Genomic DNA, 14,368 nt, shown 5'->3' with positions numbered 1-14,368 from the left:
GGGAAATGGCGTCAGGAACCCCAGAACAAAAAGTATGACTGCATTGCTATAGAAATAGAGGGCACAAAGTGTTTGAGGAAATTTACGCTACATACCATATGTATTTATATTAAAGGAAAGGCAGGGAAACCACTTCAGGTGCTGAAAATGAAACATTTATTGAGACATTTGATTTGACATATAAACTGTCAGAGCTGTGAAAATGCTGATGAGAAGCACCCAAATTTTACACAACATGGCAGAAAGCAAAAATGAACAGGAAATTTCAATCATGATGTAAACAGATAAAGACGCTAACATAACTTGGGACTGTAAAAACCTCCAGACCGGTTTTCAGACAGGACCTGAATGCACCGTTAGAGACAGAGAGAGATTCAGAGAGCAGGATGTGATGGAGTCTGGGGATTCTGCTGTGGATCCTGCTCACGGTTGTCCTGTCTCTCGGAGCTTATGTCACCTCCACCACCTGCCTCAGCTCCTCTATTAGTGGAGCCAGCTCCTTCTCCAGACTCATGATGAGACCTGAGGATACACAGAGTGCACAGCTGTTACTTTACTGCAGAAAACGAGATTAACCGCAACGGACAGCTGGGCTTGGCGGTATTACGGGCAATCCTGACGGTGTGATTTTCAATACGGTCTATAATACGGACCCTGTAATGAGGATGTTTTGGCTGCAGTGTGCATCAGATGCCACCACAGATCAGAGGCAACTGTGCTGACTGCAAGCGATGAAAGGAATGTTACAAGACTGTAAACAGCCAGTCAACAACAGCCCGTGCTTGTGTTGTGACCGCAACAGCACAGAGAGAGTAGAGAGATGGTACAGAAAACTGCTTGTTTTCACATCTAACCTACGACTAGGTTAGATCTAACCTACGTTCACTCTAAAGAGTGAAATAACTAATTAAACGACCAACAAGACTGGCCAACATGATTTTGTTGAGTTTTATTTTGTTTCTGTTGAGTGTTTTATGATGACTTACAGAGGCATATAAGCTAGTCTCGGTAAGGTTAAAAAAAGAAACATGACTTTAGAAGTTGTATAGTTATCTTTCTCTGGTTGATAAGGAAAATAGGTGTAAGAATATTACCATTTATTGACATCTCATGAGTATGTAGACTGAAATGGCGAGACAGCCTGCAGAACGTGGCAAACTTGCCGGTCACCCGTACCGGGGGTTGGTGGGGGGTGCGTTTTAGCACAGCACACTGATACCATAATATACCGTATACCCTGGTGATACTCCAGGAAGGCACAAAGGTTTGAAAAAGTAGATACCAAGCCTTAGACAACCCTGACAGTTTCATACCCAATCCCACCAGTGACCATTTAAATAAACTGTACTTTAATCTTGTGGAACATATTTATTCAAAGTAAACACAAACAAACATGTTCTGTTGCCGGCTGTGGAGCTCTGAGGCTGGCTTCAAGGCTTCCTGCTGCAACGCAGCACTTCTGCCTCTTTGCATTTTCACAGCTCTGACAGTTTATATGTCAAATCAAAGCCACAGAGAATCTACTGTAAAAGACACAAGCACACGTCTTTCTCAAGTAATCAAAAACTTCACAAGTTCTTACCTCAATGGACAAAAGATAAACACTTGTTGAATATTTGCCAACAACAGGGGGACTTCCCCTGTTGTCCCCTCTTGATAGTGATCCCAAAAATACTGCATTTGGAAACTGTTTGGTTGACTTTGTTGAAGTGTTCTTTGAAATGTTGAAGCTGAGGCAGACTACCATGTCGGGTTTATTAACAACTAAGTTAGCATGTGCTTTTTTGCTTTTACTGTCAGAGAGAGACAAAAAATTTGATCTAAGAGACGCTGTGAAAGAAAGATTCAATGTTGTGGCCGACATTGAATCTTTCAGCTTAACCAATCTGGATATTCTAACAACTTGGAACTGGAAATAAAATGAAACCAGCCATCAGAACCCATCACTACTCGTCCATGATGGTATCTGTGCTTTGTTTAGCTGTGAGAAAAGTGCCAACATTATGTTGTTGAAGTGCACTGAGGTGAACCGTGCACAGAGAGTGTTTTACCTGTGTTGGCGTTGCTGCTGGCGATGAAACTGATGACCAGTGGTAACCGATTGAACTGCACGATCTGCTCAACACAGAGACACAACAGACATGTTAGCGCCCAAACTGAGGAGACTTCAGAAAAAGGGAATCACTAAGATTATCTAAAAACCCCAGAATTATCATCAAACAGTATCTACTAAACTACTAAAAAAGCAGATACAAAAAAACAAAAAAAACATATAAACAGGGTTTAGTTTCAACAAACACTGTTCTGTCACTCCCCAGTTAGTTATTCAATATAATATTCAAGTAGGGGCCCCATATTTTCCAGAATAGTTCCTGCCTGTTGTTCAGTTTAAATATTAAATGGTCGTAATTGGCTATTTTGGTCATCTCACCACACCACGTTAAAAGGGATGACTGTTTTGTTGTTTTCCAGTGTCTTAACAGGATCCTGCAGCCTGTAATGAGGGCCAACCTGCACCACTGAGTCTGCCCTGCAGACACATCAGTCCCCTCTGGCAAGAAACCCAATATTTATCTTAAAACAACATACTTCTTAAAAGTAAGCTCGCAGTCTACATGTTGGAGTGTCTTCGAGTAATATAATGAACTGGATGGCTGGTGTGTGAGTGTGTGTGAATGATTACATGAGCACACACTATATAGCACCTCTGCCTCTTTTATATGTATCTGTGTCTGAACAGGGTGAATGGTGCACTACATACGAGCAGTTGTCTATGATGCTACAGTTGTCTTTTTGATTTTCACAGGGCATTACACGTCATAACCACACATACGCCATTTCCCACAAATAAACTGGTATTTATAAAAGAAGAATGTACAAAACTAACACAGATTTCAGAGCAGTGTAATCAGTTGTCTTGAGCCAGCTGTAGATGATGTGAGGTAACAAATGCAACATTATAGTCAAACTTCTTTTTTCCCCAATCTATACTGCGTTCTATAAAATGTCATTCAAAAGGCAAATTTATGTATTTCATCTTAAATTTTTCATGAGGGACAACTTCCATCATTTTCTTCAGTTGCGCTTAAGCAGTTATTTCTCTGCATTGTGAAGCACTTTGTGTGTAAAGTAAAGTATGTGTCAGTATGAGCTCACTGGTAATGCATCTGATGTTGAGCACTGGTGATGAGATCTGACCTGGTAGGTGTTGTAGTAGCAGATGATGCTCTTGTTCTTGGAGAGGCCCAGCTTGCTGCCCTGATCTGTGGCCAGAGCAAAAGTGGACAGGAAGCCAGGTCTAAGAGCGTGGACAGGGGCGTTGTCATTGGCAACTGCAGGGACACAGAAGCAATGTTAACAGCAACATCTTCCCAGACAGTGAACGGCTGCTCCTCGGTCTCTATACTCACACCATTCATTTCAAATATTGTCTAACAAAAAATCAATTATGTCACCTATTTGTGTTACTCCCCTTTAAGCTTTACATGAAGCATGTGGGAAAATCAAATTTGACCACTCCTCAGCAGATACCTCAGTTTTTAAATTGTTATTATTTTTTTTCCTTTATTATAGGACAGCGTGAGACTGATAGGAAGTGGAGCAGAGAGAGAGGGGATGACACGCAGCAAAGGGCAGACGTCAGACTAAAAAATTCAAAACCAAATTTCTACATTCTAACAAATAAATGATATCACTGATGAGAAGGTTTTTGAGGATGAGTTTCCCATAGCTAGCTCTGTCTCTACAGGATATACAGGCAGCCAGGTGCCAAATATCACATGAGCACTACATCTCTATGTGGTCCTATCGTGTTGGAATAGTCTTTACATTGTGTATTTACGCTACTAAAACCTACTGAGTATGTGAAAGACAAAAGCATCACTTCAACAGAGATGAGGCCAGCAATATTACAGATATCATGTCTTAATGGGGCTTAGGAGTAAATGTACAAACTGAAAACTACTAAAAGCAAGGTTTTTAACAAAAGTGTTTTCTCTGTAGCCCTCAGCAAATTGTGACACAGATGTGAGGAGGTGTGCCTACTCCAAGCAAAACCACAATATCATGGATCGGTGTGGTCCCCTTTACTGTGTAGAGCAAATGCATAAAGGAGTGAACCAGGGGGCTTCAGAACTGGTTTCTTACCTTTGATCACCGGGACACCGTCCCTGTCTGTCACTACTATAGCATGAAGACCTTCAACACTGAAAGAGACGGACAGGATTTTACAAATTCAGAGGTTTACCTAAGACTTTCTCTCCAGACAGATTTGGCTTTCTTTAGATGCTCTGAGGACTCTAATTCTCTCTTTAGACATTCAAATAACCCTGATGATGGGCATGGTACTAGCAAAAAAACCCCCACAAAACTTTTGTAGGACTAGAAGACGCCAGTCCCACCATGCTTTCAAAGTGTTGCATGAACTTATTCCAGTTATGCACGTGGAGAAGCTGTGACTCAATAAGCAGCAGCATTAATGGAGCTGCAGGAATTTCGGGCAGGTATTGGTTGTGTACTACACGCAACAACAATCTGTTATATTCTTCATATGTCTGGGCTTTAGGGTAGGGTGGCAAGAGAAGCATTTTCTTACTGAGAAAACATCTAAGCCCCGCTACATCAAGTCTACCAAAAGCATGTGATAAAAATGTGCTATCATCTGACCAAGGTTGAACTTTTCTGCCATAACTCCAAAAGGTATGTGTGGTGTAAAAACAACACTGCACATCACCAAAAGAACACCATACCCACAGGGGAGCATGATGGTGGCAACATCATGCTTTGGGGCTGTTTTCTCTGGGACTTTGGTCAGGGTGGAGAGAATTGTGAACAGTTCCACATACTAGTCAATTTAGCTGTAAAACAGCCACCATAAAGCTTAAGATCAAGAAGAATTTCACCTTTCAACATGACGACAACCCCAAGCACACATTCAAATCAACTAAAGAATGGCTTTACCAGAGGAAGATTTAAGTTTTGGAATGGCCCAGCCAGAGTCCAGACCTGAATCCAAAAGAAAATCTGTGGGGTGACCTGAAGTGGGCTGTGCAGAGGAGACGTCCTCATAGTCTGATGGATTTGAAGCACTTTTTCAAGGAAGAGTGGGCAAATATTGCCAAATCAAGATGTGCCATGCTAATGGACTCCTACCCAAAAAGACTGATGTAATAAAATCAGTATTTCAACCCTGAATTTCTGTGTTTATTTTGTTCACACCAACCCAGGCTACAGTGGTTGATAAGTACTGTCATGAGCTTGCATCCTTTAGACACATGGTTATGATTAACTTTGTGTAGTTGCCAGTAACTCTCCTCCTGGATGTGTGTGTATGTCTGGGTCTGTGTGTATGTACGTGTGACTGTACTTTTTAGTGTTTGTGTCTTAATTTGTGTGGTTTATGTCCTCACAAATTGCACAAAAATATAGTATATACATAAAAAAGCTAGGATTTTACAAAAGACTAAAAAAAAAAAAACACACACTGAAAGTTTCACTGTCAACTGTGACATGGAACAAAGCTGTCACATTCTTCTGTTAGCATTCACTATACCTACCTTTGCAACTGTTTGTACAGGTATCTCTTCAAATCCTGCAAAGAAAAATACGTTAGAGATAAAACAACCAAGTTAGACAAGGATCTACGAGTGTCACCAACCACCACCCTGACAGAGACACAGAGATAAAGGCCACCATCTTAATCCTTTGGGACAGTTTAATGCATTTTACACGCTTTTCATTCTCCATTTTTTGATAATTTTGGCTGTGTTCATGCATATGGCATACATTTTGGCAAGATTGTGTATTTTTGTTTAATCTTGGAATTTCCAGCTCAGCTCCTCCAATAAGTCTAAAATACTGTGGAAACTAAATTGTTACATTCAGACTGTGAGGTGCCATTAAAACCCATTCAAACCTCAGGTTTCAATCCCACAGCCATTAAAGCATAAACACGTGCACTTCTGGGTGTTATTCTGGGCCTTTGCCTTGGAATTTGTCATTTGTACTATTTTCTGCCCGATGACACCATTTTTACCATATTTGGCATATGGAGAAAATGCATGTTATTTCCACTTGGTGCACTGTCACAATCAGTGTTGCAATTATTCAATTATTGACATATCCCAGGCTGTGATCATTTAAAAAAACCTACTATGCATGTAGTATATTAAAAATAATTCATTGTATGTGTGTGTGTGTGTGTGTGTGTGTGTTTTTCCATCGAAAAACAGTGGCATCATGACATAAATCTGGCATTTAAAGGGTTAAAATCTGAAAATTAATGAATATTTGATATTCATGATTAGAACTAATGATGATGAAAAACAGACTCACTGAAAGTATTAAATTATATGAATATGTAATATTTTATATAGCCTGATTTTCAAAAGTGCATTTTGTGTGCAGGGCAGTATGAGTATTTGACACTGCACAAAGAATAATAATATAAATAATAATATAAAAATCAATGTTGCTGCTAAACATTAACATATCAAATTCATAATAATAATAATAATAATAATAATAATCTGCTTAGCATGTAATATATTGTAACTAATTAATTTTTTGTGTTTTTTTCATCTAACAACATAGTGGCATGACAAAAAAAACTGAACGGGTTCAAATTCTAAAAATTAATGAATATTTGATATTCATGATTAGGAATGATATTGGTTAACAAATGAACTCAATGAAAGTAAAGATAATTTAAATTTTCAATATTTTTTAAAGCTTAGAGGGCAATGTGACAAGCTGTAGTGTCCTCTGGTGCGGACCAAATGTTGGATACACCACATATATACAACTTTTCGCTTGATATTAACCGGCGATATGAAAAAATGCATATTATTTTCCTGTCCCTGTGCAGGCAGAGACTGTTGAACGAGCTAACAGCTAGAATAATGGCACACAGGCTACTTACATCCGCCATGGCGGCCAGTGTTTTTCTATGTTGTCCAGAGCGCTCAGCAGCTGCGGACAGAAAACAGACACCATTAAACGCCCTCAGGGATGAAGAGAGGCTTAAACTGACTGCTAACACAACCGCCTGATTCTCTGAAGTTGTCTAAAGCCTGCTAACATTTTAGCTAAGTAGCAAGATGAGAATTGTACGTTAGCTTACTGTTGAGTTACCGTCAAACTACTAAATTACCAGTTAACGTATGGTGAATTAATCTGCACAAGACCAAACAAAACACACATTTTGAAAAGAAAATGGGTTCACGCACCTTCTTTGTGTCCTTTTAAAAAGACTTTACATCCAGCAGCTACTCCTGCTTCCCACTTGACAAGAGGCACGCGCACAAATCACATGACAGACTGTTTTGTTTCCGGTGTTACAGAAAAGTGCTCCTCCGACTGCCGCGGTAGCGCGCGCAGCCCCTCAAACCTGGTTTCCCCAAGTTTCTTTCCCTCTCCAGCTGCTTTTAGCTGACGAAAATTACAATATATACTATATACTATATATGTTACATATAACTGTATAATAGTAAAGGTATGACTTCAGCTGTGACTGATGGTAACCTGTTCAGACAGTTTGTGCTCCCCTCTCAGGATGAGCTACCTGTAGCTTATTCCACACCAGCAGGACACACAGTTCTGTGTATTCACAAGCTAATACAGGCTGATCAGGTAAAACCGGCTGGAGACATGAAGTAACTGGGGAATACAGCTTTAACAAGCTGCGCGCGCTCCCGCGGGAGGCATTCTCTGGCAGACGAGCACTTTTCGGTACAACACAACACCGGCTGCTGAGTGTTACGGAGAGTCAGTTCTGCGCAACATTACTGCAAAACTAACACACTGCGCACTGCCGCGGGACTACACTACTGTTAAATACAACCACACAGTAATATATGTGTTTACGTGTGTTGATTTTATTTTATTTTACTTTATTTTATTTTATTTTGTTTTATTTTGTTACGTTACCTCTGAATGCTACATTGAAACTTTTCCCAAGAGGCTGAAAAATGAGGTATCAAAATCAATAAATAAATATGGGGAGAATAAAAGGAAGAAAAAGTGAAAGAATTAATGAAAACATACAGAAATGATGCACCACTAAATAAATGAAAACTGACAATTAACATGAAATAAATTAATTCAATTTTATTTATGTATTTATATTTCTATTATGTGTTTCTATAGCTGTATTATTCATCTATAGAATTACTTATGAATTATTTGCATTTATTTCCACATTAAAAGAAAAACAACACCGTAATGCAGTAATATGCAGTAATACATATTCAGTAAATAAACGTAAGTACTTCATGTCTGAAAAGGAGTAGGAGGAAGTGAATACTTATCAAATCTACCCCCCTTTTTTCAGTTTTATATTTAAAAAAAACTTAATTTTAAATATAAGTATTCTCAATTTCTGCCCCGACATTTACCTTGATCAAATTAAACAAGAATTAGGACAAAAAAGAACAGATCAATCTGAATAAACAAATACACACACATCACAGAACACATGGCCATTTTCCTCTCTGTTCTACCAGCTCATATCCCTTCAGTGTTGTATTTCAAAACATGTTTAAATTCGTTAAATGTTCAGCATGTTTTCAGTTCTACACTACAGCTGTTCTATAAAGTAACACCTTGGCCTTTGGCTATAATACAGTGATATTTTGCATTAGTCCTCACTAACTGTTTCTTGAACATACAAATTCCTCTCAAATTATGTCAACTTCCTTTCATTTTTAAATATTTTTTTGGGGATATTATTAGGTTTAGGGTGATTTCTACCTCTGTAAATGATTTTGAAATCAACCAGATCTTTGAATTTGAGTGCTTTTAATTTATTAATAATATTTTTTGGAGGGAAGAAGAATGTAAACACAGCACCAAATTTCCGCACTCTAGTTAAATAACAAGGTTATGGTTACACCTGCTCAGGAAGTCCTGTCAGAGGAAGTATTCAAATATATGGATAATTTACATGGCATATGTAATATTTATACATAATTTTTTGACAATGCTTGACTGCATGCACAGACAGCAGGCTTTTAGTTTGTAGAAACAGAATAAAGAGGTGCAGAGCAGTTGTCATACACTCTGAGACCAAATCCAAATATAGCCAGCTATTTATAGAACAACTACTCACAGACTGGGCTTCACATGTTCTCTGCCCTGACACCAGCACACTGCCCTGCGAGGGGACTGGGAGGAAATCAGTCTACACTGTTTGGCTTTGGACTGTAGACTCAAACAGGTGAGTTCATTGAGAAAAAGAACTGGGGAAAGAAGAGCTTGTTGTGTGGCCCATAGGTTTATACAAACATTCAAATACATTTGTATGTTTAAAGAACATTTAAAGATACATTTCTCTGTGGTTTGTTGTGGTGTTTACTGCTAGTGGTCATGGCGATTACCGCTGACATTGGAGGTTACTGCTGATATTTAGATAGCATCATCATGAAAGCGTATGTGCCCACCCTCAGGTTCACCCCTAGTTACCTCTGTTATATTTGTCAGTACTGTTTATAGAGTTAACACAGTTAGCTACTAGCTGCCAGCTCAACCACCTCATGTTGATAACCAACAAATATTGCCGCTTTGCTGCAGACTTAAATGTCAACATATTACGCTCTAGGTATCTTTCTGCGTCTGCTGTTGACGTTCTGGGATGCCACTGCCATGATGTCAACACAAGCACATGGTGGAATTATGCTGCACCTGTGGCGTTTCTCAGCAGTGTTAGAGCCATCGATCCCAGGTGTTTTTACTGATCTTTCGTGGGGCCACCAAACCCTGGTGTTTTAACCAACCTGTCCTTGCTTTTCCAGCAACTTTTGTGCCAATACATGACCTTTTCTGAACTAAAACTATGTGTTAGTTTTTTTTTAAGATAAATGTAACTGTTTTGCCCAAGAAAGAATGCAAGAAATGTTTCTGGTGATTGGGTTGTCGAACTGCAGGGAGTGTGTATAATCATCAGTACTTAGACACAATGTGCAGTCCCCAAATACTCTGCTTCGGCAATGTATCACGTCCTGCAGATGACATATCTTGGTTGCAGGCAAAACACACCGCAACTGGAATTCAGGGGTAGCCGGAAATGCTTCCTGACAAGGAAACAACATACAGCCTTTCGGGTATTTTCTTTAACGTAACACATTGTCCCTTTGCACAACAGTAACTAATGTGAATTGTGTGAAAAGACATATACAACTTCATCAAATTCAACATGGCGACTTTACTACTAGTTTCCCTTTATCGTACTGATTAATATCAATAAAAACAATTAGAAGTAGGAGTTAATTTTGAAAAGAGGGAAAAAAGACATGAAGCTCAAATATTTGACATCCATTTACTGAGTCAGTGAGCCAATTGGCTTAAAGGTGAGAACTTTCTCTACACTTGTGAAGTGGTTCTTTATTTCTGCTGTGTTTCTGGTGAACAGTTGTATTGTGTATTAATATGTCCTGTTGTTGTTCTTCTGATCAGCATGGGGGACTTCCAGAACTTTGAACAGGACTTCTACCAAACAGGATATTATGTGGATGACCAGGGTAACACCGTGGCCTACTACGATCAGTACGATTCCTCAAGCCCTGCTTATTACAATACGTAAGTATGTAGACTTTTGAGGATTAATTGTGCCCCTCACCATCACCTTTGAGATGTTTTATGGTGACTCCATTTATAATCATGGTAAATATGACTTAACGTGAGGGCACCAGACATTAAGGCTCCTTCATCTGGGCTGTTTAAATGCATTCTGGGATATGGAGGAATGCATTATGAAGGTTTTGGAAAAGCCTGTACTTCAGAAACATTTTTACATCAAATAAATCCCAGAATGAATTGAGCATTACTGATTGATGTTTCTACCTTGGAAGCATGTCCAGGATTATGACATTACTATTTTATACTCTTTTAATAAGGGTTTATATAAATGTTCAACTGTTGTTTTCAGTGGAGCACAGCCGTTCGTGCCTGGTGCTCTGGATCCTTCCATGGAGCAGCAGTACACTGAACAGTTCTACCAACCTGCCGAAAGCACAGGAACAGATTCTCTTGAAGAGGAACCCAGCCTTCTTGAAGGTAAAAAGAATCTACATTTACAGCCTGTTGATCCCAAGAAAAATCTGAGGAACCAAGTCATCCCAGAAAGCAACAATCCTGTATTCAAATGCCAAATAAAAGACAAATTGTGCTGGGACTCCACATTAATAATCAGTATCTCTCACTGTCTAGAGCTTGGCATCAATTTTGACCACATCTGGCAGAAGACCCTGACTGTGTTGAACCCTCTGAAGCCTGCAGACGGCAGCATCATGAATGAGACTGATCTAACAGGTCCCATCCTCTTCTGTGTTGCACTGGGCTTCACTTTAATGATGGTGAGTTGCCTGCATGGTACTGCCTGTTTCAACCAACTGTATATCCATTTCTAGGAACCTTTTCAGTACCCACTGTTGTACAGTTGTAAGGTTTAACAATGTACTTCTTTACTCTCATATATCCAGGCAGGAAAAGTCCACTTTGGGTATGTGTATGGGATCAGTGCTACAGCCTGTATCGGGATGTACGTTCTGCTGAGTCTGATGAGTTCTGTGGCAGTGTCTTATGGCTGTGTGGCCAGCGTCCTGGGCTACTGCCTCCTGCCCATGGTGGCCCTCTCTGCATTTGCTGTCTTCTACTCTTTGCAGTAAGTCTATTCAGTGGTTGTGCATTACTATATTGAGCAGGTTTCCATTACAGATTTGCACAAAACTTATATAATATAAGTAATATTTTCCAAATGTGAATTAAACACAATTGCAAGATGGCTCCTGAAATACCACCTCATGCGAGTGTAAAAACCTTTTTTTGATAAATTGTAGTTTTTCGAAATTGACATTTCCATTTGATATACTTTATATTCGCAATTTAAAAGTTGCACAATTTGAGGGTTAAAACTCTAAAACTTCTTGGAAGTGCATCTGGAAAAACAGCTGGGAAACACCTGTAGTGGGACTGCATGCATGTGGCCAAAAATGATACTGACGAGCAGTATGCCTTGAGCTGAAAAGGCGTGGTGTATCACAGGGAAACAATGGTTTTCCTGGCGACGGGCTCATTGTGATCAGCCTTTAACTCCCGTCATTGATTTCATCTGGTGATGCCAAGCTAACATAGCTGCTCTAACTTTAATGCACTGCTTCCAGCTCCTGACATCAGCATTTCACAATCAGCCACCAACTTTGTCACCAGCATCCTTGTCAATAGGCAAATGAGCATGTTAATGGTCTGTAATGGTTTGGACTGACAAAGGAAACAGTCAGATGACACAAAGATGTAGAGTTTAGGTCAGGTTGACTTCAATTAAAATGCTTCAAATCCCTCTTTGTTTCCACAGAGGTGTCCTGGGAACAGTTCTGGCCGTGTTAGCGATCTGTTGGTGTAGTCTCTCTGCCTCTAAGATCTTCATCTCCACCCTGGCTATGGAGGGCCAGCAGCTGTTGGTGGCTTACCCATGTGCCCTGCTCTATGGGATCTTTGCACTGCTCACTGTGTTCTAATCATCACCAGATCATATGCATGCTATTTTATTACATAGGAAAATATTATTAAAGTTACAATCTGTTTTATTCATGCCAAAAAAGTTAGAGGAAGTTATTTTATTGACATACCTATTAGTCTCATCAGGTAAAGTGCTCAATGGGATTTAAACAGATACTGGGAATTTGGTGGGTGATTGCATGCGGTATGTAGAGCTTCAGGTCAAGGCTGAATGGTTTAACTTCCTCTCTGTTTCAATTTTGTTTTATTTTTTTAAATGAAGCTATATTTAATACTTCTACATGGTAGATATTTGACTGATACAATGTCTACTATGATACCTTAATGCCTTGTATGTTATTTATTCTGTCCTCAAAGATTTTGATGATAAATATTTGTCTAATACGAGTATCTGACATTTCTTGATGTCATTGTGTGGGATTCCCTCCTTATAAATTCTATAAAAAGCTTTCAATAAGCCTACCTTAACAGTCTAGGTCGAGCCTTATGCGTCATAGCTAACAACGGTGAGTGCGGCCTCAGCTATTACCAGCACATAAGTTTCCATGCAAATTTAATGTGAACTTTAAATTAATTTCCAAAGAATTTAGGTGTAACTTAATGAGTCTTCCATGCAGTACTGTTGTTGAATACTATTAATGAAAAAAGAGAAAGACGTACAGAGAAAACCCCAAATCGTAACGATGTAGTATGAAACTGGGACTCAGTTGCAGAGAAAAGCACAAGAACAGTTCAGATCCCAATCTGTACTGAGGATATCAGGGGTCATACACACGTAGGTATTCAGAGAAGGCAGAAAAATCTATTCAGGGAAAAGAAACAAAGTCACAAACAAAGCAGAGTCTAAAACACAATTAATGCAATAAGTCATCAGAATGATTCGTAAAATGGCTCACAGAAAGAGATAAAGCTGTGAGCTCAATTTGGCAACCCCTGAATACTTTCAGGTGGAATAAGCAAAACCTAAAACACAACTCCTCCCGCACCAGTTCATCTTCCCCAGAATGAGGGAAAATTAGCTCCATAAAAATGCTTCCTTATAAATGAAAAATAGATATTTATATAACTGTACACCTTATCTATACACCACAAAGACAGGGAGCACAAGAAGAAGGTAAATTATCTCCACTCAAATGAATGTTTGAGTGTATATGTGGAGGACCAAATCTGGCATAGTGAAAATATACAGTATATAGTGCACTATTTAATACACTAGCGAATAGTGAGTGAGTGAATGAGGCGACTGTTTTGAACACAGCTTAAAACGTAATGTCATAACTGCAACATTCTAAGGTTGTTTTGGTAATGCTGAGGGGTCACAGATCAAAGAATGTTCTTTTTATAAAATGTTCCCACAAAGTTACATGAGAACAAAGGAGGAACAATTTCAAAGCAACATTCAGAACATATTATTGAGGCCTGAGATTATACTACATTTTTATGATGTTTGTAGAGCATGTTAACTAAACTTAAAGAAGAACAATCTGAGAACTGAAAGAAAACTTGCAGCAGAAACACTGCATTGTACCATTCTCAGAGTTTTTTAATATCAAAAATTGCTAGCTGGGTGCCAGTTGGGATGTCAGCTGGTCTGTAGACAGGCTGGATTATGATGTTTCCAATTTAGAAGAAGTATCAATTGACAAGGTTTAGGTTCATCCAGAGTTTTCATAGAAATCAACTCACAGTGGTCTTTTAACACTGCATTCCTAGTCATTACAGTAGAGGGAGCCACAACATCAGGGTTGCAATTTTAAGCCATTCTCACTGACCGAATGAGGACAGATTTCTCTTCAGTCCAACATGTTAAGAACTGAGAAAGTTGGTAAAATCTGACGGAAACTTGGTTCAATTTCTT

The 14,368-nt window shown here is 39.1% G+C and overlaps 2 protein-coding genes across 3 annotated transcripts; one reads left to right on the top strand and one right to left on the bottom strand.

Annotated features, from left to right (window-relative positions):
- Window positions 1-133: 133 nt before the first annotated feature.
- On the bottom strand, window positions 134-7,381 carry lamtor3 (late endosomal/lysosomal adaptor, MAPK and MTOR activator 3). Its single transcript, XM_042501434.2, has 7 exons — window positions 7,227-7,381; window positions 6,920-6,969; window positions 5,556-5,590; window positions 4,147-4,205; window positions 3,199-3,332; window positions 2,052-2,115; window positions 134-522 (listed from the first exon to the last, which is right to left on the bottom strand). Exons 2-7 carry the CDS (start codon window positions 6,926-6,928, stop codon window positions 449-451), a joined length of 375 nt encoding a protein of 124 aa, XP_042357368.1. The 5' UTR covers window positions 6,929-6,969; window positions 7,227-7,381; the 3' UTR covers window positions 134-448.
- Window positions 7,382-9,026: 1,645 nt separating this feature from the next.
- LOC121954030 (protein YIPF7) lies at window positions 9,027-12,898 on the top strand. Of its 2 annotated transcripts, none has more exons than XM_088087406.1 (6): window positions 9,027-9,214; window positions 10,450-10,572; window positions 10,922-11,049; window positions 11,203-11,348; window positions 11,475-11,533; window positions 12,347-12,898. In XM_088087406.1, the coding sequence occupies exons 2-6, from the start codon at window positions 10,451-10,453 to the stop codon at window positions 12,507-12,509; spliced, it is 618 nt and encodes a 205-aa protein (XP_087943532.1). In that variant the 5' UTR covers window positions 9,027-9,214; window position 10,450; the 3' UTR covers window positions 12,510-12,898. The 2 variants fall into 2 exon arrangements, with proteins under 2 accessions (XP_087943532.1, XP_042357273.1); XM_042501339.2 differs by having other exon boundaries at window positions 9,030-9,214; window positions 11,475-11,656.
- The last annotated feature ends 1,470 nt before the right edge of the window (window positions 12,899-14,368 follow it).

The sequence above is a fragment of the Plectropomus leopardus genome, chromosome 14 (genome assembly GCF_026936395.1).
Source record: "Plectropomus leopardus strain MGB_pleo_1.0 chromosome 14, ASM2693639v1, whole genome shotgun sequence".
Taxonomy (NCBI): domain Eukaryota; kingdom Metazoa; phylum Chordata; class Actinopteri; order Perciformes; family Serranidae; genus Plectropomus; species Plectropomus leopardus.
The sequence above is the reverse complement of the archived record's forward strand: the minus strand, read 5'-3'. Positions and strand labels throughout refer to the sequence as shown.